The sequence below is a fragment of the Oncorhynchus nerka genome, linkage group LG28 (assembly GCF_034236695.1).
Source record: "Oncorhynchus nerka isolate Pitt River linkage group LG28, Oner_Uvic_2.0, whole genome shotgun sequence".
In the NCBI taxonomy this organism is placed as follows: domain Eukaryota; kingdom Metazoa; phylum Chordata; class Actinopteri; order Salmoniformes; family Salmonidae; genus Oncorhynchus; species Oncorhynchus nerka.
In genome coordinates, this window is record NC_088423.1 from 18,000,669 (window position 1) to 18,027,371 (window position 26,703).

A 26,703-nucleotide genomic window follows, 5' to 3' on the forward strand; every position below is an offset into this window, starting at 1 on the left:
TGGGATATTGTGTATTGATTGACAATTTTATCAATTTTATAATAAGGCTGTAACGTAACAAAATGTGGAAAAGGTCTGGGTCTGAATACTTTCCAAATGCACGAAAGCACAGCTAAGGGCTGTACCCAGGCAATCCTCATTGCGTCGTGCGTAAGAACAGCCCTTAGCTGTGGTATACACCCACATTTGCGGGAAAATATTGAAGCATTTGAGAAACTTTTTCTCATTCCAGTCTCGACAGCAGTGTTGAATAACTGCGGCGTTACTGATGTGTTAACTGGTGGGAAAAGTACCCATTTGCCATACTTGAGTATGAGTAAAAATACCTAAATAGAAAATGACTCCAATAAAACACCACATCAGTGACAGTATTTGGTTTCAAATATACCTAAGTATCAAAAGTAAATGTAATTGATCAAATATATTTTAAGTATCAAAGGTGTAAATAATTTCAAATTCCTTAAATTACGCAAATCAGTCCACATTTCTAGTTTTGTGTTATTTACAGATAGCCAGGGGCACAATCCAACACATTTACCAACAATGCATGTGTTTTGTGAGGCCGCCAGATCAGAGGCAGAAGGGATGACCAGGGATGTTCTCTTGATAAGTGTGTGAATTAGACCATTTTCCTGTCCTGCTAAGCATTCAAAATGTAATGAGTACTTTCTAGGTGTCAGGGAAAATGTATGGAGTAAAAACTACATAATTTTGTTTAGGAATGTAGTGAAGTAAAGTTGTCAAAAATATAAATAGTAAAGTATTGATACCCCAAAAAACTACTTAAGCAGAACTTAAAAGTATTTTTACTTAAGCACATTACACCACTGGTTAATTGTCAGTGATAACTTCTGCTTGGCACGTCACTAAGATAGATCTTGTCTTGGCTTCATAATACAAGACTACAGACATGTCCATGACTCAATACAATTAAAATCGTTATTTTTGTTGGTTAAATCATGGTTGCATGGCTTGCCATTCAAGAAAAGTAGGACAGGACAACAAAAAAGCACATTTTATGAAATGAATAGGCTTCTGATTAAAAAATATATAAACACGTTTTATTTGATTTATTTGATATGATGATTCTGCGTAGATTACATTTCACAATTCACATTTATAATCGAGAAGCGCAATGACTGAACAGCCACTGGCTAACACTAATAATTGAACTGGTACCCTGCAGCCCTGTATTGAGGGTCCTCAATAAAGCCCAGGTTGGTGTAGAGGTTGTAGGACAGTGTATTCTCCTCCTCAACGAAGCAGTACACTGGGAAGCCCTGAGAATAGAGTCTCCTGGACATGCTGCTGACCAGGGCTTTGGCCAGGCCCTGTCCTCTGTTCCTGTTGACAACATACCTGGAGAAGGATAGGAACCACAGCTTTGGTAATTGTTTCCCAGGGGGATCATATAAAGCACCCCTTGGTACGGTTCAGGTGAGACCTGTGTAGATGTTACATGCTCCGGGGTGTAGATCTAGGATCAGCTTCCCCTCCCACAATACTAACCTTAACCATTAGTTGGGGAAATGCAAGTAAGTGACTGATGTGTTTAATGTTCCTGTAGCCCTGCTAGTCCCCATCGAACTAAGTCAATGTGTGATTCGTTCAGGGAGGAGACCCTCAATTCAATGCAACTGTAGAGGAAAGAGAATGGATATGATGATACAGACACATAGTTGAAGGAAAATGATGTTGAATATAATAATAAACTACATGAATCAATCTGACTCCTATATAATGTGAATAGAAACAGGCCCTGTGTGTTTCTGGAGGAATCTAATTACATATAACTATAATGAACATGTTTGTATCTTGCACCGTTCTGCAAATATTAAGAGAATAGTTACAAATACCTAATCCTGGCGACCAATGTTTAAAGGTGGTAGCCAAGCATGTACTATGTGTAGTGTAAATAACAACTATCAATCGACCTACTAAACTATAAATGTCAATCAAATAATTACTCTCTAACACAAGGATTGCATTTACTCAATTCAACAAATAGGATGTATTAGCCATGAATGAATTAACACTACATTACAAAATAAAACCGAGTAAATGACTAAATAAGACTTGTGGTTACATGTGTCTTCAATTCAAAATAATCTTTAAGATAAAGAACTGTGTGTGGAGCGTGACCCTGAATAGCCAACAGTACACCTGCTCTCCCACTATGCCCACTCCACATAGTTCCCCTAGGAACGTCCCTCCCGGGAGAACGACACATAAGGTGTTTGACCCAATGATTTATATGTACATTAGATGACTAACATTGGCCGCTGTTTGGAAGTCACCGAGCCTCCATCTTGCAAAACATATTTTGGAAGCTATAGAAATGCATTCATTCATTAATGTCTTACATTTGTTTTTGCCACATATATTCTATTACATACACCTTAATGCATACATTTAAATTATATTAAACAAACATTCAAATAAAACATTTAAAATATTTACGCCTTCTGGGGATTGCCAATATGGCCGACCGGTGGCTTCAAAGCTTTTAATTAGAAAATACACTGAGTGTAAAAAACATAAAGAACATGTTCGTAATATTGAGTTGCACCTCCTTTTTCCCCGGCGAATTGAGGCTGTTCTGAGGGCATAGACTACAATGTATCGAAAGCGTTCCAAAGGGATGCTGGCCCAAGTTGACTCCAATGCTTCCAATAGTTGTATCAAGTTGGCTGGATGTTCTTTGGATGGTGGGCCATTCTTTATGCACACACAGGAAACTGTTGAGTGTGAAAAACCCAGCAGTGTAGCAGTTCTTGACACAAACCATTGCACCTTCTTTAACCTGTATCTTCCCCTTCATCTACACTGATTGAAGTGGATTTAACAAGTGACATCAATAAGGGATCATAGCTTTCACCTGATTCACATGGTCAGTCTATGTCATGGAAAGAGCAGGTGTTCATAATGTTTTGTACACTCAGTGTACATCATACATCACAAGATATCACTAGGTTACTAAACCAATCTGTGAGTACGTGTTGAGTTGGGGCAGGAGACTAGGGTCTGGTAACATCATAAGCTGCACCAGGGTAAAACCCTTCATATTGACTGCGTCTGAAATGGCATTTTCTTCAGTCACCATTCTTTTCAAGATCTCTTCATCCATGCAGAAGAAATGTACTTTTTTCATGAACTCTGTCACGTTTGTTCTATTCATGAAAACAAAATCTATTCATAATGGGCTTTTCTTTTTTGAGTGATACACAAAAGTATGTGGACACCCCTTCAAATTTGTGGATTCTGCTATTTCAGCCACACCCATTTCTGACAGGTGTATAAAATCGAGAACACAGCAATTCAATCTCCATAGATAAACATTGGCAGTAGAATGGCCTGTACTGAAGAGCTCAGTGACTTTCAAGGTAGCACCGTCATAGGATGCCACCTTTCCAACAAGACAGTTCGTCAAATTTCTGCCCTTCTAGAACTGCCCTGGTCAACTGTAAGTGCTGTTATTGTGAAGTGGAAACGTCTAGGAGCAACAAAGGCTCAGCCACAAAGTGATAGGCCACACAAACTCACAGAACGGAAACGCAGAGTGCTGAAGCGCATAAAAACGATCCGTCTTCGGTTGAAACACTCACTACAGAGTTCAAAACTGCCTGCCTCTGGAAGCAATTTCAGCACAAAACTGTTCATCAGGAGCTTCATGAAATGGGTTTCCATGCTCGAGCAGCCGCACACAAGCCTAAGATCACCATGCACAATGCCAAAAGTCGGCAGTCATTTCACCTCTTGGCAGTCCGACGGACAAATCTGGTTTCAGCGGATGCCAGGAGAACGCTACCTGCCCAAATACATAGAGCCAACTGGATAGCTTGGTGGAGGAAAATAATGACCTGGGGATGTTTTTTATGGTTTGGGCTAGGCCCCTTAGTTCCAGTGAATGGAAATCTTTACGCTACAGCATAAAATGACATTCTAGACGATTCTGTGCCTCCAACTTTGTGGCATTAGATTGGGGAAGGCCCTTTCCTGTTTCAGCATGACAATGCCCCTGCGCACAAAGCGAGATCCATACAGAAATGGTTTGTCGAGATCAGTCTGGAAGTACTTGACTGGCCTGCACAGAGCCCTGACTTCAACCCCATCGAACACCTTTGGGATGACTTGGAACGCTGACTCCGAGCCAGGCTTAATCGCCCAACATCAGTGCCCGACCTCACTAGTGCTCTTGTGGCTGAATAAGCAAGTCCCCGCAGCAATGTTCCAACATCTAGTGGAAAGCCTTCCCTGAAGAGTGGAGGCTGTTATAACAGCGAAGGTGGGACCAACTCCATATTAATGCCCATGATTTTGGAATGAGATGATCAATGAGCAGGTGTCCACATACAAGCTTCATGTGACTAAATTAAAATAATTGACATATGACTGACTTTTGTGTGGACTGTGGTGGTTAATGGACCTATGTGACACCATAAAGCTCACCTTTGTGTCTGGTCCGCAATAACAACCTTAAAATCAGGCCTGCTGTCATAACTATTTCCAATGCGTTTGGCTTACTTCTGTTGATACCATACAGGAATCCATACTCCTACAACACAGTGTAAACATGATTTACAAGGTTGCATAGTTAGGCACTGGAAAGTAAGCCACATTCTTTAAAAAAAAAGTTATATAAAACCTAAGGGTTCTTTGGCTGTCCCTATAGGAGAACCATTTGAAGAACCCTTTTTGGTTCCAGGTAGAACCCTTTTGGGATACATGTAGAATCCTTTTCACAGACGGTTCTACATGGAACCCAAATCAATTCAGCAAAAAAAGAAGCAGCCCTTTTTCAGGACCCTGTCTTTCAAAAATCATTTGTAAAAATCCAAATAACTTCACAGATCTTCATTGTAAAGGGTTTAAACACTGTTTCCCATGCTTGTTCAATGAACCATAAACAATTAATGAACATGCACCTGTGGAATGGTTGTTAAGACACTAACAGCTTACAGATGGTATGAACTAAAGGTCACAGTTATAAAAACATAGGACACTAAAGAAGCCTTTCTACTGACTCTGAAAAACACCAAAAGAAAGATGCCCAGGGTCCCTGCTCATCTGCGTGAACGTGCCTGCTCATCTGAGTGAACGTGCCTAAGGCATGCTGCAAGGAGGAATGAGGACTGCAGATGTGGCCAGGGCAATAAATTGCAATGTCCCTACTGTGAGACGCCTAAGACAGAGCTACAGGGAGACAGGACAGATAGCTGATCATCCTCGCAGTGGCAGACCATGTGTAACAACACCTGCACAGGATCGGTACATCCGAACATCACACCTGCGGGACAGGTTCAGGTTCAGGGTGCCCGAGTTACATCAGGCATGCACAATCCCTCAATCCCTCCATCAGTGCTCAGACTGTCCACAATAGGCTGAGAGAGGCTAGACTCAGGGCTTGTAGGCCTGTTGTAAAGGCAGGTCCTCACCAGTCGTCACCAACAACAACGTCGCTTATGGGCACAAACCCACCGTCGCTGGACCAGACAGGACTGGCAAAAAGTGCTCTTCACTGACGAGTTGCAGTTTTGTCTCACCAGGGGTGATGGTCGGAATCGAGTTTATCGTCGAAGGAATGAGTGTTACACCGAGGCCTGTACTCTGGAGCGGGATCGATTTGGAGGTGGAGGGTAGTTGGGGCAGTTGTTAAATCTTGTTATGTTCATACAAATATTTACACATGTTAAGTGCATGTTAAGGGCGTTTGGATAAACCCCGAAAATAAGGTATGTGGTAAACACATGTTTAGCAGATTTGATAAATAGATAAACTGATTAAGATTGTCACTTTTTGAGCATTTTGAAGCATTTATGTAATCATTTAAAAAAGCACATAAAAAGCTTCAGAAAGCATAAAGGTCATGTTAACTGACTGATATTATCTCATAGAACACAATTTATGAGATATCCTAAGCCTGTGTTAACCTCAGACCTTATTTTCGGCGTTTATCCCAAAACCCAATTCTATCCCGACTAATTTTCCCCATAGGAATGGCTGAAATAACCAGAGGTAACTAATTGTTACCTGTTTTTTGGACTACAACAGTATGAAGACAGGCTAAAACTGTTTCTCGAATATAAATTCCCAATCAGGCTGGTAGGCGATGTCATGGCGACGTTAGCTAGATAAATGTAAGCGTACAAATACGTCATCGGGTCTAACAGTCGTCTTGCGCCGAACTGCGCATGTGCATAGACACGTTCGATTTAAAGTTGTTTTTGACTAAAATAAAAAATGTGTCAGTTTGTCACTTTCACGAAGTAATACCATATACAACTTCTTAAGTAATTGGCTCGAATCTACGTTGTGCCTTTAGCTTTCGATAAAATGAACAACTAATATTCTTGCCCGCTTTATAACGGTATATTTATCTTCGTGGTTGGTTCAAAATATACCATTTTCAACCTAGCCTGTATGCAGTGTTTGCAGCATGTGCCTTATTTTCACAGCTGATTCTGGTTTATTCAAACCGCTGTTAGTATGGCAGTTCGCCACATTAATCTATGCATAGTTTCTATATGTTTGCATAGTGGCCGATGTGAAGTCATTGTCCCCTCCGTCGTAACTCCGAAAGTAAAGTGCTGAAGGTTGTAAAACTTGTTGAAGTAAAAGTGAAGTGTTCACTATTGCGTAATAAATCCAGGAAGCAATGGAATGATTTGCCCGCATTTGTTTAGTGTCAAATCATGCAAGTGTCAGAACGAGGAACAACCATGGAGCAACTAAATGAAATGCAGCTAAAGACTGTTGAGACCCAACTGAAAGAGCTATTTCCTCAGTCGCAGCAGGTGGGTAATTAAGGTAGTATAGTGTGCATTATATTAATTTTTATTATTAAATTATACTTTTTGTGTGAAGTTTATTAAGGTTTAAATGCACTTAAAAAAAAATTGTAATGTGATTTGATAATTCAAAGATAATGATTTTTGGAATAGATTACATTATTATATATTATAACAGAATTTTTCCTAGAGGAAACTACTTTAGTTGTGGCAAGTCGGAATAGATGTAGCCTAAAGATTTACAAGATGGCGTAGCAGTCAGACTTCGCATTCTCTTGAATATTTTTCCTACTCATCAACTTCAAAATACTCTCCTGCAACCCGCCTCACCCAATATGGCGTGGATCTGGGATTTTTTTCTAAAGTATTTCTATTTTCCTCCGAACTGGAATACCTCAACCGATGCTATCCAGCTTACTAGCTAAGGGGGGTTCTTTTTTTTATTAACAGTAACATGCAAAACATAAACATAACAGCCAGAGGGATTCCACAAAGACACGAGAAAAAAAACCGAATCCACATTATATCAATTCAAATACAGACATGTAGCGAATACATTTTTTAAACATTTTGTTTTGTATACATTTTAATGACTCTAAATAGCATTCCACATCAGATAAAACATTTGAGAAAAGGGTTTTTTTCTTTATAAATTCTGATTTGTGTAAGAAACATTTTCCTAATAAAATAAAGAGATTTATGACATACTCACGTTCAATTATGGAATCAGTGTAGTAAAATATGTCAAACTTAGAAATGTCAATGGTTGTATGCAATTTGAGGCCAATATAGTTTTACATCAGTCCAGAACACTTGACTATATAAACAATGACAATAAGTGTTCAATAGATTCAGTTTCTAGTTCACAAAACTGCATTCACTGGTAACATCAGGTATATATTTAGAAATCAAGCTATTACACGGATATAATCTATGGATAATCTTAAAGGAGATCTCCTTTACTTTATTGGCCACCATAAATGTGTGTGGAGTGAGCCACGCACGGTGCCAGATTACATCAAACGACGAAGCCCAACAAAATATCGCAGAGGGTAGACTTCCTGTAGAAAATATCCCTTAATAAACTATTGTTGAATTTCGTATCTAGTAGACCTATGCCATTCACCTGGATATCGCTTGCAATCGGAGATATTCCAAAATATGCATTATTCTGAAGTAAAGTTTTTATCCCACTAGGTATAGCTTTAATTACAGTGTCATATTCCTTGCTTGATACCTCAAAGTTGTATCTTTCCATAAATTCTCTCTGCGTAAATAGGTTCCCACTAATATTAACTAATTGGCTGACAAGGATAATGTTTTTCGAGAACCAATTATGGTAAAATAACATCTTGTTTCTATGTAATATTGACCCGTTGTTCCATATAAGACATTTACAGTATGAGGTGAAAAGTTGTGTTTATACAACAAAGCCCAGCACATTAAAGCGTGCTTGTGAAAAGCCACCAGTTTCACAGGAAGTTTACCCACAATATATGGACATTGTAGTAAAAAATGAAGCCCTTCGAACTTCTGAAAAACATATTGAGGTATAATATTCCAGAAACTATGAGGATTTTTTATGTACCTTTTAACCCAGTTGATTTTGATATCTGATTGAAGAGAGTGAAGTCTAAGACATTTAGACCGCCATCACAAACCCTGTTGGTGATAACATCTCTTTTTATCTTATGTGGCTTGTTTTTCCATATGAAGTTGTACAATAGCCTATCTAAGATACAGCAAGTGGATTTGGGAATGTCAATAGACAAAAAAGATAGGATAAACGAGATAGCCCCTCAGCTTTGGATAAAAGCACCCTTCCTTGAAGACTTAAATCCCTCCCTAACCATGAGGATATTTTGTTTTAGACAGTGTCACACCCTGACCGTAGAGAGCCTTTTAATGTCTCTATTTGGTTTGGTCAGGGTGTGATTTGGGGTGGGCATTCTATGTTTCGTTTTCTATGATTTTGTGTTTCTATGTTTTGGCCGGGTATGGTTCTCAATCAGGGACAGCTGTCTATCGTTGTCTCTGATTGGGAACCATACTTAGGTAGCCCTATTACCTTCTTTCTGTGTGGAAAGTTGACACTATAGCTTCACGGTTGTTTAGTGTTGGCGTCATATAAAGGAATATGTACGCACACCACGCTGCACCTTGGATCTCTTCATTCAACGGCCGTGACAGACAGATTCAGTTAAAGGATTCAAATTAAGATCATTCACAGCCTTAAGATTGTTGGTGATCTTTACACTGAGGTAGGTTACAGTATCTTTTTCAGAGATGTTACAATCTGCTGGATTGACAGCTCCTTTTAGAACAAACATCTCACATTTGGAAAGATTTAATACCAAATCTGAGATTTTGGAGAACTACTTCACGATATCCAATGCTAATCTAGCTTGTGACACTTTAAAAACATTTTTTTAAACGTGTCATCTGCCAGTTGGGATATCTTGATCTCTCTGACCTAGAATGTAATGCCTTCAAATGGACTTTTATGAACTAATGAACATAAAATTTGAGATACAAAAAAAAAAAGTGAAATGGACAACCTTGTATTGCTTTCTAAATGTTAAATCTTGAAGATGTTCCATGAGAGTTTGATACAGCTATCCACCATTATGCAGAGTTCTAATAGCATCAACAACAAAAAAGACAACTTCAAATGCTTAAGACAATCAAAGATAAAATTGTGACTTACTGTATCAAATGCATTCTGAAAATCCCAAAATAGTATAACTAACGGTCATCGTATGAAGGAGAGGACCAAAGCGCAGCGTGGTAAGTGTTCATCTTGATTTTTAATACGAATAGTGAACACTGAAATAAAACGGCAAACTAACAGTCCTGAACGGTGAAATAAAACAAAGAACAGAAAAAACACCCACGAAATACAAGTAGGAAAAGGCTACCTAAGTATGATTCTCAATCAGAGACCACTAACGACACCTGCCTCTGAGAACCATACCATACCAGGCCAAACACAACATAGAAAATGGAACATCGACAACCCACCCAACTCATTCACTGACCATACTAAAACAAAGACATAAATAAAAGAACTAAGGTCAGAACGTGACAATAACAGGGAAGTCATCCAATAAATCACAATACTCAACCAAGTCTAACACCCGTCTCAGATTATTAGATATATGGCACCCTTAAACTCTGACATTCAATCAGAACATTCAAGCAAGACTAACCTTTTTGCAAAGATTAAGGCTATAATTTTGTAGTTGTTATTTAGGAGTGTGATTGGACGCCAATTATCAATATTTAAGAGATCCTTATGTGGTTTAGGTATAGGTGTAATAACCCCTTCTTTAAAGCCTCCTTAAAGGTTAAGTAAAAATGGTGCTATTTCTTCAGAGAAGGTTTTGTAAAATTCAGAGGTTAATCCATCAATCACAACCTGGAGTTTTATTTTCTGAGCAATCCCATACTGGATGTCCATAATGGATAAACCTTTACAGCAAGACCGATTGAATTCTTCACTAACTGAATTAACATTCTCTATAGAATAAAGGAGATCCTTAGTCATCCAAAATCTAAGGAGTAAAGATTCTCATAAAACTTAGTGGTATAATCTGATAACATCTCTATCCTCAGTGGTAACCCAGTTTCCGAAATGTGTTCAGTTCCCCTCTCCTCTTTTCCAAATTAAAGTATCCACTGTTCTTTTCACCTTTTTCAAGCCATTGTTTTCTGGATCTTATGAAAGCTTGTTACGGCGTTCAGAGGTGGAAAAAGGAGATGACCAAAGTGCAGCGTGGTTAGTTTTCATCTTATTTAATAATAATCCAAGCTGAACACTTCAAATTACCAAACAACAAAGTGAAAACCGAAACAGTTCTGTCTGGTGCAGACACACAGACTGAAAATAACCACCCACAAAACACAAAGGAAAACAGGCTACCTAAATATGGTTCTCAATCAGGGACAACGATTGACAGCTGCCTGATTGAGAACCATATCAGGCCAGCGAGGCAACAGGTTTCGTGTCCCCCTGGCATTGATTGACAAACTTCAAGTCCATACAGTGAGGGAAAAAAGTATTTGATCCCCTGCTGATTTTGTATGTTTGCCCACTGACAAAGAAATGATCAGTCTATAATTTTAATGGTAGGTTTATTTGAATAGTGAGAGACAGAATAACAACAAAAAATACAGAAACTCATTTCAAAAATGTTATAAATTGATTTGCATTTTAAGGAGGGAAATAAGTATTTGACCCCCTCTCAATCAGAAAGATTTCTGGCTCCACTACCCCGGTCAACAGCCCTGCGCTCCCCACAGAAACTCACTCAAACCTCCCCCACTTCTCCTTCACCCAAATCCAGATAGCTGAAGAGCTGCAAAATCTGGACCCCAACAAATCAGCCGGGCTAGATAATCTGGACCCTCTCTTTCTAAAAATTATCCTCTGAAATTGTTGCACCCCCTATGACTAGCCTGTTCAACCTCTTTCATATCGTCTGAGATTCCCATAGATTGGAAAGCTGCCGCGGCCATCCCCATTTTCAAAGGGGGAGACACTCTAGACCCAGACTGTTACAGACCTGTATCTATTCTACCCTGCCTTTCTAAAGTCTTCGAAAGCCAAGTTAACAAACAGATTACCGACCATTTCGAATCTCACCGTACCTTCTCCGCTATGCAATCTGGTTTCAGAGCTGGTCATGGGTGAACCTCAGCCACGCTCAGCCAGACTTTCGACTTATTGGCAGACTCAACAGCCTTGGTTTCTCAAATGATTGCCTCGCTTGGTTCACCAACTACTTCTCCGATAGAGTTCAGTGTGTCAAATCGGAGGGCCTGTTGTCCGGACCTCCGGCAGTCTCTATGGGGGTGCCACAGGGCTCAATTCTCGGGCCGACTCTGTATACATCAATGATATCGCTCTCGCTGCTGGTGATTATTTTATCCACCTCTATGCAGACGACACCATTCTGTATACCTCTGGCCCTTCATTGGACACTGTGTTATCTAACCTCTAGATGAGTTTCAATGTCATACATCTTTCCTTCCGTGGCCTCCAACTGCTCTTAAATGCAAGTAAAACTAAATGCATGCTTTTCAACCGATCGCTGCCCGCACCTGTCCGCCCGTCCAGCATCACTCCTATGGACGTTTCTGACTTACAATATGTGGACAACTACAAATACCTAGGTGTCTGGTTAGACTGCAAACTCTCCTTCCAGACTCCCATTAAATATCTCCAATCCAAAATTAAATCTAGAATCGGCTTCCTATTTCGCAACAAAGCATCCTTCACTCATGCTGCCAAACATACCCTCGTAAAACTGACCATCTTACCAATCCTCTACTTCGGCGATGTCGTTTACAAAATAGCCTCCAACACTCTACTCAGACTGCATCCAGTTTGCTATCACAGTGCCATCCGTTTTGTCACCAAAGCCCATATACTACCCACCACTGTGACCTGTATGCTCTCGTTGGCTGGCCCTTGCTTCATACATTCGTCGCCAAACAACACTGGCTCCAGGTCATCTACAAGTCTCTGCTAGGTAAAGCCCCGCCTTATCTCAGCTCACTGGTCACCATAGCAGCACCCACCCGTAGCACGGGCTCCAGAAGGTATATCTCACTGGTCACCCCCAAGGCCAATTCTTCCTTTGGCTGCCTTTCCTTCCAGTTCTCTGCTGCCAATGACTGGAACGAACTGCAAAAATCTCTGAAGCTGGAGACTCATATCTCCCTCACTAGCTTTAAGCACAGCTGTCAGAGCAGCTCACAGATCACCGCACCTGTACATAGCTCATCTGTAAATAGCCCATACAATCTACCTCATCCACATACTGTATTTATCTTGCTCCTTTGCACCCCAGTATCTCAACTTGCACATTCATCTTCTGCACATCCTACCATTCCAGTGTTTAATTGCTATATTGTAATTCATTTGCCACCATAGCCTATTTATTTCCTTACCTTATCCTACCTCATTTGCACAGGCTGTATATATATTTTTCTACTGTATTATTGATTGTATGTTTGTTTATTCCATGTGTAACTGTTGTTGTATTTGTCAAACTTCTTTGCTTTATCTTGGCCAGGTCGCAGTTGCAAATGAGAACTTGTTCTCAAGTAGCCTACCTGGTTAAATAAAGGTGAAATAAAATGAATAAATAAATAGCATGTATTAAAACATAGTGAGTGTACAAAACATCAGGAACACCTGCTCTTTCCATGACACCGACTGACCAGGTGAAAGCTATGATCCCTTATTGATGTCGCTTGTTAAATCCACTTCAATCAGTGTAGATGAAGGGGAGGAGACATATTAAATAAGTACTTTTAAGAGAGAGACATGGATTGTGCGCCATTCAGAGGGTGAATGGGAAAGACAAAAGATGCCTTTGAACAGGGTATGTCAGTAGGTGCCAGGCACACTGGTTTTAGTGTGTTAAGAACTGCAACGCTGCAGGGTTTTCCACACAACAGTTTCCCATGTGTTTCAAGAATGGACTTTCAGACAACTGTGTCAGGTTGTTTGAAGTCCTGTGTGGAGTCCACATGGGTCAGCATCCCTGTGGAATGCTTTCCCTGATGAATTGAGTTTATTCTGAGGGCAGCTCTATTAGGAAGGTGTTCCTAATATTTTTTTCCTATACTGCACCCCGTGGGAATTGAACCTACAACCCTGGTTTTGCAAGTGCTCTACTGGTTTTGCCATGCTCTACTAACTGAGCCACACAGGACTTTAAACATAACATATACAAATGCTAGATAACATATTGAGTATTTCATTTATATCAAACAAGGATAGAGTTCATACTTTGTTTTCTAATGGAGGCATCTAGGGAACTGTCAGGTACATGTCTGATTTGATCTGTAGTGTCTAAGGGTTATTTTGCCTTGTCTGTCAAGGTTTATGGTTACATTTTCCAGATGAACAGAGTTATGGCTGACCCAATTCAGGTTTTTGTGGACCGCTGGCCAGAATTCAATGTCATTCTCTGCAAACCACCATATGGGAAGGTAACATTAGATACATTCATAAAGATACACATGTCCCAAACTTAATAGAAATAATGTGTATTTTGTTGGCTTAACTCCTCATTTGCCCATTTTGCAGGAGGGGGACCTATTTAAAGACACATGTGTTTTTACGAAAGATGAAGCTTCTTTTAGGAATATCCTTGGAGAGAACAACATAATTGACTGGACAAAGTTCCTCTGTTTAGGGTAATTACAGTACCTCCCACTTGCACTTTGCCTGCTTGCCCCACCCCCCTCTGTCTCTTGTTTCTCTTTCCTAAAACTAAAGTAAGTTTTTCTCTTTCTCCTAAAACCATCACCCATGGACCTTAAAATGCATGTACCATGTTGAGAATTCCCCATTCGGAGTGTAACGCCCTCTTTAGCTCTCATGCTCCCCCAAACTGAGCTCTGGTTCAGGTCATTATTGCACCTTCCCCAACTAAAATAGTGGAGGAATGTGCACCAACAACATGGACCAGAGCTACACAAAATCTCAGCCTTGCCCTGCTGCAGCAGATAGCAGGGCCATAAAACAGGGGATGGTGAGCTCCCCATTGTGTTTTATTAATTTAACCTATTGCTTTATCCAGGTAGTCCCATTTGGGTCAGAAGACCTCTTTTACAAGCAAAGAAAGACCTGGGCTGTATGTATAAAGCTTGCCAGAGTAGGAGTGTTGATCTAGGATCAGTTTTTCATAATTATGAAGGAGGAACTGATCCTAGATCAGCACTCCTATTCTGAGACGCTTGATAGATACGGCCCCTGGTGTCTCTGGTTGTCTCTAGACCGCTGGGATCTGGGGTGGTTTCATTAGTCACACACCATATAGCACAAAGTTCAATTTCGTAGAAGTTGTTTGCCAACTTTACAGCCCTCTGCTATTTTAGGCACCAGTCTTTGCTATGAGGAGATGATGATGGCGGTGGCTTCTGAGAGAAAGGTGCCCGTGAATAAAGTGTCTGTGAGTCACATGATGATGCTCCAGGATCCATCCCGCCTTTCACCTGTAGAAAGGTATGATGGGCTCAGCTCAATTCATTTTACCATAGGGAGAGACATTTTTGCAATTTTAAAGCTTATTTTCTGCAATTCTACACATTTTGCCATGACTTATGATATCTGAGTGTCACGTTCAAACAAAATCAATGGCAAGTGCACTGCATGCATGGGGGGTACCATTGCTGACATGGGCTACTTGAGTGACTGTCAGTGACTGACATATAACAAGAGGAAAACTGAGGATGCACTATACCAAATTTAAATTCAAATTTTATTGGTTGCGTACACAGATTTGCAGTTGTTATAGCAGGTGCAGTGAATGCTTACGTTACCAGCTCCAACAGTGCAGTATAATGTCTAGCAAATTCAATACACAAATAATAAAGAAATCTAAACAATAAATGAGAACAAGTACAATTAAAAATCCAAAGTAGATACTATATTAGAGTGAGCGATGTAAAAATCCAGAACATAAATACATGGTGTGTATGTATAGACATATCATTTGGAAAAGAAAATGGTAGGTACAGTAGTAGGTATATTAGGATGAGCTATGTGGAGAATACAGTATACATACACAGTGAGTAAACAACAGTATATAAAAAGTAAATGAAGTGACCAGTGTTAAATGTCTCTATATACATGGAGCATTAGTCTCAAGGTGCAGGGCAGAGTACCGGGCAGGTATCCGGCTAGTGATGGCTGTTCAACAGTCTGATGGCCTGGAGATAATATACTGTACTCTATACCATCTGCATCTTGCCTATGCCGTTCGGCCATCACTCATTCATATATTTGTATGTACATGTTCTTATTCATTCCTTTACACTTGTGTGTATAAGGTAGTTGTTGTGAAATTGTTCGGTTAAATTACTTATTAGATATTACTGCATGGTCGGAACTTAAGCACAAGCATTTCGCTACACTCGCATTAACATCTGATAACCATGTGTATGTGACAAATATAATTTGATTTGAGATAGAAGCCGTATTTCAGTCTCTCAGTCCCAGCTCTGATGCACCTGCTAGATGGTAGCAGAGTGAACAGACCATGGCTCGGTGGCTTAGGTCCTTAATGATATTAAGTGAACCTTGTGTATTCTACTTTTCTAACTCTCAATAGTAATTTGAGACCCCGACGGAGTTACCCCAGGCGGCCGCTCTACGATGTGCTATCTATCTATCTCACACCTCTTCTTTCTTTCCTTCTCAAATCCACAGTGCAATTGAATCAATGATATCCTCACTGGACGAATCCCATACTGATCTGGTCAACAAAACCTGGAAGTTCGGGAACACGGAGAACAGTTTCCAGATGATCCGGAACATGATCCGGCACTACCCGTCTTGCTGTGTGCTGGATGCAGAGAGCCAGCTGCCCATAGCCTGGGTTCTGACCTATCCCTCCTGTGCCATGGGTATGTGGAATATATACGGTACCTTCAGAAAGTATTTACACCCCTTGACTTTTTCCACATTTTGTTGTGTTAAAAAGTAGGATTACAATGGATTTAATTGTCATTTTTTGTCAACAATCTACACAATTGCGATAGATTTTCAAGTAGCTTTAAGTCAAAACTGTAACTCAGAACATTTCAATGTCTTCTTGGTAAGCAACTCCAGTGTAGATTTGGCATTGTGTTTTAGGTTATTGTCTTGTTGCAAGGTGAATTAATCTCCCAGTGTCTGGTGGACAGCAGACTGAACCAGGTTTTCCTCTAGGATTTTGCCTATGTTTAGCTCCATCCATTTCATTTGTATCCTGAAAAACTCCCGTCTTCTTAATGATTACAAACATACCCATAGCGTGATGCAGCCACCACTATGGTTGAATCTGTGTTTGAAATTCACAGCTCGACTGAGGGACCTTCAGATAATTCTATGTGTGGGGTACAGAGATGAGGTAGTCATTAAAAAAATCATGTTGAACATTATTATTGCACACAGATAAAATATGGAAAAAGTGAAAGGGTGTGAATACTTTCTGAAGGCACTGTACACAGCTCTCACTTGAACAGGACTAAGGAATGCTTTTATACATTTGACATGTCCCTCCTTATTTTGGGCGCACTGGGAAACAATTACCAAAACAATGGTTCCTACCCCGTCACAGGTATGTTGTACACCCTGCAGGAGCACAGAGGACAGGGCCTGGCCAAAGCCCTGGTCAGCAGCATGTCCAGGAGACTCTATTCTCAGGGCTTCCCAGTGTACTGCTTCGTTGAGGAGGAGAATACACTGTCCTACAACCTTTTCACCAACCTGGGCTTTACTGAGGACCCTCAATACAGGGCTGCATGGTTTGACTTTAACAGTTTATGATTAAGGTCGTGCATAGAGATCAATGTTGACATTAAAAGCTATGCTATTATCTCCAAAAAAAGACAGTGTGTGAAGAGATCATATCATTGCAGGATATTACTTTGAACAGTTAAATGTATCTATGCACACAATTCAAATACCTTTTAGACTGGCAACGATTCCATTATTTTACATTTAGCGACAATCTTATCCAGAGTGATTAAATTTTTTTACTTTTCCTTACTGGTCCCCTGTGGGAGTCAAACCCACAACTCTGTCGTTGGAAGCGCCATGCTCTACCAACTGAGCCACACGGCACCCCATGATGTTTGTTTCTCCAGGCTTATTTTCAGTGTGGTGTAATTAGAATGCTGCATAGTAAAATATACTAATTGTATTCTGAGCTATAACACTTCATCAGTGTTTAGATTTCTGATTCCAAATGAGGGAATGTTTACAAAAACAAGACAAAAAATAGAATAAATACAATTAAACTCAACAAAAAAAGAAACGTCCCTTTTTCAGGACAGTGTCTTTCAAAGATAACAACTGCACAGGATCGGTACATCCGAAAATCACACCTGCGGGACCGGTACAGGATGGCATCAACAACCGCCCGAGTTACACCAGGAACGCACAATCCCTCCATCAGTGCTCAGACTGTCCACATTAGGCTGAGAACGTCACCTGTGGGCACAAACCCATCTTCGCTGGACCAGACAGGACTGGCAAAAGTGCTCTTCACTGACAAGTCGCGGTTTTGTCTCACCAGGGGTGATGGTTGGATTCGCATTTATCGTCGAAGGAATGAGCGTTACACCGAGGCCTGTACTCTGGAATGGGATCGATTTGGAGGTGGAGGGGCCGTCATGGTCTGGGGCGGTGTGTCACAGCATCATCGGACTGAGCTTGTTGTCATTGCAGGGAATCTCAACACTGTGCGTTACAGGGAAGATATCCTCCTCCCTCGTGTGGTACCCTTCCTGCAGGCTCATCCTGACATGACCCTCCAGCATGACAATGACACCAGCCATACTGCTCATTCTGTGCGTGATTTCCTGCAAGACAGGAATGTCAGTGTTCTGCCATAGCCAGCGAAGAGCCCGGATTTCAATCCCATTGAGCATGTCTGGGACCTGTTGGATCGAAGGGCTAGGGCCATTCCCCCCAGAAATGTCCTGGAACTTGCAGGTGCCTTGGTGGAAGAGTGAGGCAACATCTTACAGCAAGAACTGGCAAATCTGGTGCAGTCCATGAGGAGGAGATGCACTGCAGTACTTAATGTAGCTGGTGGTCACACCAGATACTGACTGTTACTTTTGATTTTGACCCCCCCCCCTTTGTTCAGGAACACATTATTCAATTTCTGTTAGTCACATGTCTGTGGAACATGTTCAGTTTGTCTCAGTTGTTGGATCTAGTTATGTTCATACAAATATTTACACATGTTAAAAGTTTGCTGAAAATAAATTCAGTTGATAGTGAGAGGACTATCAAGTGTAAAACATGTTAATATAGTGTAAAACATGATAAAAAATATTTCTTATTCATCTTTGTTTAGTACTGAACTTCACAGGCTGATGCTACCAAAGTGGTTAGAGTTCCTCAGAAGTGAAAAGCACAAAAAAAACTCAACATTTAGACTAGAGGAAAGGTTGTTTAAGACAACAATTTTACATTCAACACAGTGTAAGGTCAATGATGCATTTTCCAGCTTGAAATAACACCAATAACACAACATTAAAATAATGGTTGTTGTCAAACGTGTCAGGCTCAAAATAGAGTCACAGGACATAGTATGAAATGCTTAATTGTCAGATACTGAGCCAACTGTCACACTCCTTACTCCAAGTCAGCAATCAAATGGGCACATTTTTCTTGCATCACCTTACTGAAAGGATTTTTAAATTGAACCTTTATTTAACCAGGTAAGTCAGTTAAGAACAATTTCTTATTTACAATGACGGCCTAACGGGGAACAGTGGGTTAACTGCCTTGTTCAGGGGCAGAACAACAGATTTTCACCATGTCAGCTCGGGGATTCTTTTCGGTTGCTGGCCCAATGCTCTAACCACTAGGCTACCTACCGCCCATAGACATGAAACATGCAGATGAAACCAACTGCACCATCCGCAGCAAAGACACCATTAATCCACATCCTCTCTCCTCCAGCCTTACCAGCCATCTCTCCCAGTAACGTAGCACTGGATCTGAGCTAAGTAGATGGGCCAGGGAACCATCTTTTTCTCACTAGTATCTGTCCATTCTCAACCTGCAGGGAGAGCAAGAAACCATGGAGGAAATGAAGCACATTGTGTATTATGTGAGAAAGACATTTGAGAGAGAGACTCATTTAACTCACAGCTCTTCCACCTTGGCCCTAACTCTTCGATGTTTGCATTTCTGTATGGTGGCAGCAATACTGTTAGCTCCATCACTACACTGCTTATTCCTATCCAGAATCTTCAGAACTGCTAACATTTAAGGATTAGTGCCAAGGAGGAGCTGTATGAAGTGAATTAGGATGAGAGAGTATGGTAGTTTAGGTCATTCACACCTGGTAGTTGTAGTTCACGTCGTTGTTTAAGGCCCCAACATAGTCTGCTACCTGTAGGGGGTTGTTGTACGTGTTGATGAGGAAAGTTTTCAACCTCTGATGTTTCCGTTAAAAGCACTTTCAATTAAGATTCTCCATTGAGCATGCATGTTTTTTAGTCCAGGACTAGGCTTTATCTGTGTCTGGAAAGAATAACAAAGTCTGAGTTGGCCAAATAAACTTACAGGTCAGGTAGAGCCTCTAGTCCTTCCTTTGATAAGATGTTGGTCGCGTTCCAGGCTGACAACATTGCAGACGTTGCATTACATCAAATTATGTGGTTAGCTGATATGTTGAACATCTATCCAGTCGTTGGGAGATCTGGTAGTCGTCTGCAATGTAGTTAGCCTGGAACGTGGCCATCCTCACCTGTAGAAAGCAACGCAGTCCACAAATCAAAGATAGCCTAGTTTGTCATGCTGCACACTGCTCTCGATGGCTCTCACTCCCCTAACGTCCTCCAACACATGGTGTATACTCTCCATGTACCCCTCTACCTCTGCTGGAACCTCTGGTGCCTTCTCAGGATCTGCTGTGTCTTCCCCTGGGGCCTCCTCTGTTGTCAATGGGCAAACACTCCCCACGGTCATGTGGAAAAGCTTCCCTTGCCTGAATAGATCTGACATGTTTGTTTGTGTGGATCATGTCCTCATGATTAAATCAACTTTTACTATCAGAGGGTTCTGCTTACACCTACTACCTCATATTGTATTCCTTAAAGCCATCCTATACCAGTTGAGTGATAATCTTCCTCCTACACCTCTCCAGGTAAAACTTTTGTTCCGGGTACAGTGTCTGCTGAAGGATATGGATCACACATCCAAGCTCAGTTTCGCCAGATTAAAATGCCCTGTTGCAACGGGTGGAGCATTTTAAACACTTTGGGTGGCAGTCGTTAGGAGGGTGTTTGGGATTTTCTCACATGTCCGTAGATTTGAGCATCTGGCTCCTTTAGGATCTTGGTATTTTGAGCACTGACTCAGTGGGACACAACTGACTTGACAAGTGTAGAGTAGCGTCTGCTGTCCATGGAACTGTATGGACTGCGTTTCTTACGAGCTGGAGATACATTGGAAGTGGAGAAAGTATTCACGGAAGTCGGGGTACAATGGGAGAAGAGTCCAGTCACAACCCTAGCTGGCTCCCACACACGATGTGCACATCTAAACAGCTGATGGAAATGCATTCTAGTTTGTTAGATAACTTAGCTAGCCACATACAATAGTACACAGTGAAAGTTGTAGGAGATATACCCAAGGACGTCAGAGGACAAAAATCAGTTAACCACCTAACTGAGGAACTCAATTTAACCTTGCGCAATACCATAGATGCAGTCGCCCCCCTAAAAACTAAAAACATTTGTCATAATAAACTAGCTTCCTGGTATACAGAAAATACCCGAGCTCTGAAGCAAGCTTCCAGAAAAATGGAACGGAAATGGCGCCACACCAAACTGGAAGTCTTCCGACTAGCTTGGAAAGACAGTACCGTGCAGTATCGAAGAGCCCTCACTGCTGCCTGATCATCCTATTTTTCCAACTTAATTGAGGAAAATAAGAACAATCCCAAAAAAAAGTGATACTGTCGCAAAGCTAACTAAAAAGCAGCATTCCCCAAGAGAGGATGGCTTTCACTTCAGCAGTAATACATTCATGAACTTCTTTGAGGAGAAGATCATGATCATTAGAAAGCAAATTACGAACTCCTCTTTAAGTCTGCATATTCCTCCAAAGCTCAGTTGTCCTGAGTCTGCACAACTCTGCCAGGACCTTGGATCAAGGGAGACACTCAAGTGTTTTAGTACGATATCTCTTGACACAATGAAGAAAATAATCATGGCCTCTAAACCTTCAAGCTGCATACTGGACCCTATTCCAACTAAACTACTGAAAGAGCTGCTTCCTGTGCTTGGCCCTCCTATGTTGAACATAATAAACGGCTCTCTATCCACCGGATGTGTACCAAACTCACTAAAAGTGGCAGTAATAAAGCCTCTTGAAAAAGCCAAACCTTGACCCAGAAAATATTTTTAAAACTATCGGCCTATTTTGAATCTCCCATTCCTCTCAAATATTTTAGAAAAAGCTGTTGCACAGCAACTCACTGCCTTCCTGAAGACAAACAATGTATACGAAATGCTTCAGTCTGGTTTTAAACCCCATCATAGCACTGAGATTGCACTTGTGAAGGTGGTAAATGACCTTTTAATGGCGTCAGACCGAGGCTCTGCATCTGTTGCTGGGCAATATGGACTTTCAGCTCCCTCCAAAGATGTTCTACTGGGTTCAGGTCTGGAGACTGGCTAGGCCACTCCACGACCTTGAGATGCTTCTTACGGAGCCACTCCTTAGTTGCCCTGGCTGTGTGTTTCGGGCCTCCTAATTGTCCCTAGAATTTCTAAGCAAACAGCTGGAGGCAGGGCTTTCTCCTATAGAGCTCCACTTTTATGGAATGGTCTGCCTACCCATGCGAGAGACGCAGACTCTGTCTCAACTTTTAAGTCTTTATTGAAGACTCATCTCTTCAGTAGGTCCTATGATTGAGTGTAGTCTGGCCCAGGAGTGTGAAGGTGAACGGAAAGGCACTGGAGCAACGAACCGCCCTTGCTGTCTCTGCCTGGCCAGTTCCTGATAGAGGAAATTATAGTTGAAATGATTAATTATGTATACATTATTGATTAGAACCATTTATTCTAATACTATTATGTTATGGTATGAAAAGTATGAGTTCTTGATTAAGCTGTTACTGAAAATGTAAGCAGAAAGAATTAATTGTCTGTGCCTCTCGGGCGGTTTAAGGGGGAGAGATGCTATAGCTTTTCAGACAGATAAGAAATGTTTGGGTGGTGTTCCATTAGTGGAGAAAAGTATATCTTTTAGACAGTTTGGAATGTAGTTTTATGGGGGGAGTAGAGGAAGAGTTCCAGACCAAAAAACAATGGGCTCTTGTGAGAATCGGAGAGAGGGTGGGAAACTGATGTCATTTTCAGTTTATAACCTGTGGAAATATGTGTATGCGTGAGTACTCTCTTGTAATAAACGCTGTTTACCTTTGGCTTTTAAGACTGGTCTCAATCTACTTCATGCATAATTAATGAACTTACAACTCATTAATGAATTAGAAGTGAGTGCGAATTGGTTTTGGCAATAAAACATACAGGAATTTAGAATTCCTCTATCAATTTGGTCCTTTGAGTGCCGGATCTAAATACCTCTCCCTGTGCCTGGAGGTAGTACGCTGGAAAATCGTGCACGGACGAGTTTTTGACTCGTTTTACTAAAGACCTGACCTCTGAATTGAGGTTAAAATTTAAACAGGCCTGCGTATTATCACGGAGGACAGGGAGGGTGACTAGATACAACGAACAATGCTTATCCCAGTCGGCAGCAGGTAAAGTAGCCTTTATTCTCGAATTTGGGAGGGATTATTTAGGATATTTATTGATTAAAATGTTATGAAGGAGTTGAATTTGATCAATAATAGGTGCTTGAATATTCCGAACAAATAAAATGGGTTTCTACCGGGGGTATTAACCAGGATATCGATAAAAAGGAAGCAGGTCCGAAATTGACCTGAGGTAAGGTGCGCTACCATCAAATAAACTAGAGCTTAATTAATAAAGCCTGGTCTTGCAAGCCAGAAGGTTATTAAGGAGTGATATAGTATGCATTGGAGAATTAGGACGCTTGTTCCGTACAAATAGGATGGCCAATAATTCAATAAACATACCTAAATAAAGTTTTTACCTAATAGTCTATCTGTATATGGGAAGTAGTCTGACTGTGGAAAGTAGCAGATAGATATGTTAAAACAGGTGAGGATAAATTAGGCTTGGTGAGAAGGCAGGGTAATTCTAGGCGAACAGAATAAATGAACCTGTACAATGCTGAAAGAAATTAATATCAAATGATAAGTGATTAGTCTAGAGTAGTGAGATTTGAGACATTAACGTTGAAAGTCCCAAAAGGAATATCCTATGGGTAAATGGGATGTCCGATCAAAAGTCTTCTATAGACGTGGTTCACAGGAGAGGTCAACTTAGTCTAGAGTAGTGAGATCCGAGACATTAACGTTGAAAGTCCCAAAAGGAATATCCTATGGGTGAAATGTGATGTCCGATCAAAAGTCTTCTATGGACGCGGTTCACAGGATGGAAAATACATACTGATTATTTTTAAAGGAACACACACATAGGCAGACAGAATAATAACTAGAAGTAACTAAGTAACGGTAAATTACAAATTTATAGAACTGCACGCACATAGAATTAAAAAATTATATAAGTGATTAGATACCATAGCTACAAGGGAACGGCAAGGATTTAGAATGGGTGGGAATGCTTCAAAGAAAGCCCCGGAACTAACGGGAGACGAGCGTTACATGGAACAGAGAGTCAAGAGAAACATCGATTTCGGTCTAAGATGGAAAAAAAAAAATGAGTTTGATGGCCGTCTAAATGTAGATAGAGAAGGAAATAAAGTCGAGAAAAATTAATAAGGTGAGTCAAAAGAAAAATACAAGATGTTTTAATTGTAACAAAATTGGACATTTCGCCCGGGAGTGTAACACTCCAAGAAAAAATCGTCAACAGGTTGTAATTTAACTGTGGGGAAGTCAGAGGCGACAATCGAGTAAAGAAAGGGAAGGTTCAGATACAAAGGGAGCGAGATTAACGAGAATTCTAATTGATGGTAAATTATAATTCAGGATTTGAACAGATGTGATAAATAAGGTTTGGTTAATCGAACAAGAATTATTTACAATTCATTTGAAGTCGCTACGAATTGGCAGGTTGAGTGCTTGATGATTACGTCACTAGCGAGGCACTTTTGTAACCAGGGACTGGGGATAACGGAGCAAATCGTATGGCTGTTAGTGTGTGTGTCGAGGTTTCGAGTAACTTTTCAGAAGTTGATATAAAAGTGTTTTGTTTATTTGTTTACTGGTTATGGTCAATTTTAGGGATTGATTTAACTTAGTTGAACAGTGTGTTCTGGCGGGTTTAGGTAGAACTCTTTGTTCCGGGACGGATGAGAGTTACCCAAAATAAGTAAATTAAAGGAGCCATGAGAGAATGCGAATGCATATTTATTAAATATTGGGGATTAAATTACGGATTCCTTACACTGTGAAATGTACGACATTTGCGGCAGAGAGAAAAAGTAATGCATTGGATAATAATGTTATCGGGTTAATTGTATCTAAAGGTAGCATGTTCGTTTAAGTAAACATATCCGTAGACGATGTTTAAAACTTATGATTAATGATTTGAGTCAAAGGGGAATTATCATTAGGTTTTAGTTATAGTTCACTTATTGAGTTTCTGATTCGAGGTAGCATTAGTGAATGAGAGTTAGGTGTGTGGTGTCTCACTTTTAGAGGCCTCCTGGGATTATAACTTTGGAGAGAGTGAGGGAGAGAGCAGCTTTAAACGACCAAATTGAAAAAGGTCTGCAAATTATACACATAAAACAACTGTTAGAACTGTTTGTTTTAGTGCAAGGGTATTTTAAAGAGGCACGCTCACATATGGAACCTTATGAGATGTTATTTTATGGGTTTTAATTACACAGGTGACTATTTCTATTGTAAGGATAAAGGGTTCGTTATGTCTAATATGGTATGACCTTTTGACCTTATCATGACTGGCTTCTGAGGTCTGATCAGCCTCAGGGGAGAGTCATTTGTATAATGAATGGAAGTCATATTGAGTTACTAGTTTTAAGGTAAATTCATTAGAAATGAAGCAGTTTTGGTTGAGGGGTTAGAATTACTGTTTGAACCGCAAAAGAGAAAGTGGTTCAGGATTCCGTCTTATAACATTAGCTGTGAAGTTGTTGAATGGGCTATTAGTGATTTGGTATTGTAACAGAGAGAAAGTCATATTCATCATTGAGAATAAATAGGGGAAGATAACATATTTTGAGCCAACAGGGCAGGGAATTGAGATATTTTTGTTTGGTTTTAACACCCGTGTACAGGAGTGTCAAAAGACGGGGGACATTACCTGTGTAATGGGGGAGGGTGTCCGTATGGGGATTACATGATAACCAACTTGGGACAGTTCTAGGATTGGAGAAGAGGATATCCTTATAGCATAGGGGATCCCATAAAGGTGGATAGGTTTTCCATGATATGGGGGAAACCTGGGAGCACTGTTGAACTTTGTAAAGGTGATGAAATCCTACTAACCATCAAAACTATTAAGCTCTCTGATGCAGGCACTTACACCCTCGGACCACAAAGGACCGTGACAGACACGATGGGTGTGTTTCCTATTAAGGTACTGCCAAAACCAGAGGTCCCAGACGAACCAGGGCCAGACATACTCCTCTACCACCCCTGGACCGAACCTGTCACCACTGGATTAAAAATCCCATTCAGGTAATTAATGTTAGACTATTCAACTATTGGTCAATTAGGCACTGAGACTGGTTTTGATGGTAGGGACAATTTGTGGCTGTCTTATACAGAATAGACTTGCTTTGGATATGCTTCTTGCCAGTCAGGGGGGCGTCTGCAAGATGTTCGGTGAACAATGTTGCACGTATATTCCTAATAACACCAGTCCAGATGGTAGTATATCTAATGCCCTTAATGGGCTTGATGCACTATCTGCTGAGATGAGGACCATGGCGGGGGTGGAGGAGTCTGATGTCTTGGCCTGGTTTGGTAAGTACACTGGTATGGTGGTTACTGGATTTCTGACCCTAATTATTGTATTTTTGTTATTGATGTGTTGTGCTGCTTGCATCATACCGTGTTTCAAGAAGTCTGTTACAGATGTGGTGAAGGCTTCAGGCATGATGCCTTTGCTTGATGCTCCAGTTGGAGATGCGGATACTGAAGCATGCTTTCAGGGGAGGATGAGACTGACTGAGGATGACCCATGTATGTTTGTTCTCCCTGTCGTGAAGGGTGGCATGGTGCCCACCTGGTGCAGGATAGGAGTAGCTGAGAGGACCAGATGGGTTATAATAATGCTTTGTTCTGCTTTACTCTGTTTTCCA

The 26,703-nt window shown here is 40.7% G+C and overlaps 2 protein-coding genes and 1 pseudogene across 7 annotated transcripts; 1 reads left to right on the forward strand and 2 right to left on the reverse strand.

Annotated features, from left to right (window-relative positions):
- Positions 1 to 1,039: 1,039 nt before the first annotated feature.
- Positions 1,040 to 5,333, reverse strand: LOC135565497 (uncharacterized; annotated as a pseudogene).
- A 1,168-nt stretch (positions 5,334 to 6,501) lies between these two features.
- On the forward strand, positions 6,502 to 26,053 carry si:dkey-76k16.6 (uncharacterized protein LOC566817 homolog). Of its 6 annotated transcripts, none has more exons than XM_065012667.1 (6): positions 6,502 to 6,794; positions 13,704 to 13,793; positions 13,891 to 13,994; positions 14,680 to 14,811; positions 16,018 to 16,214; positions 16,910 to 26,053. In XM_065012667.1, the coding sequence occupies exons 1-6, from the start codon at positions 6,693 to 6,695 to the stop codon at positions 17,116 to 17,118; spliced, it is 834 nt and encodes a 277-aa protein (XP_064868739.1). In that variant the 5' UTR covers positions 6,502 to 6,692; the 3' UTR covers positions 17,119 to 26,053. The 6 variants fall into 6 exon arrangements, with proteins under 6 accessions (XP_064868739.1, XP_064868740.1, XP_064868741.1 ...); XM_065012669.1 differs by having other exon boundaries at positions 6,505 to 6,794; positions 13,683 to 13,793; positions 16,930 to 17,181; XM_065012666.1 differs by having other exon boundaries at positions 6,514 to 6,794; positions 13,683 to 13,793.
- mgme1 (mitochondrial genome maintenance exonuclease 1) lies at positions 20,390 to 20,879 on the reverse strand. Its single transcript, XM_065012543.1, is given in 2 exon segments — positions 20,390 to 20,549; positions 20,551 to 20,879. Coding segments are annotated over 2 exon segments (489 nt in total).
- Positions 26,054 to 26,703: the final 650 nt, after the last annotated feature.

Bases quoted from the DNA above. Each gene is read 5' to 3' on its own strand.
- si:dkey-76k16.6 (XM_065012666.1), top strand. From the start codon at position 6,693: ATGCAAGTGTCAGAACGAGGAACAACCATGGAGCAACTAAATGAAATG. The intron at 6,795-13,682 runs GTGGGTAATTAA...TTGTCTGTCAAG, and splicing joins TATTTCCTCAGTCGCAGCAG to GTTTATGGTTACATTTTCCA. The intron at 13,794-13,890 runs GTAACATTAGAT...CCCATTTTGCAG, and splicing joins GCAAACCACCATATGGGAAG to GAGGGGGACCTATTTAAAGA.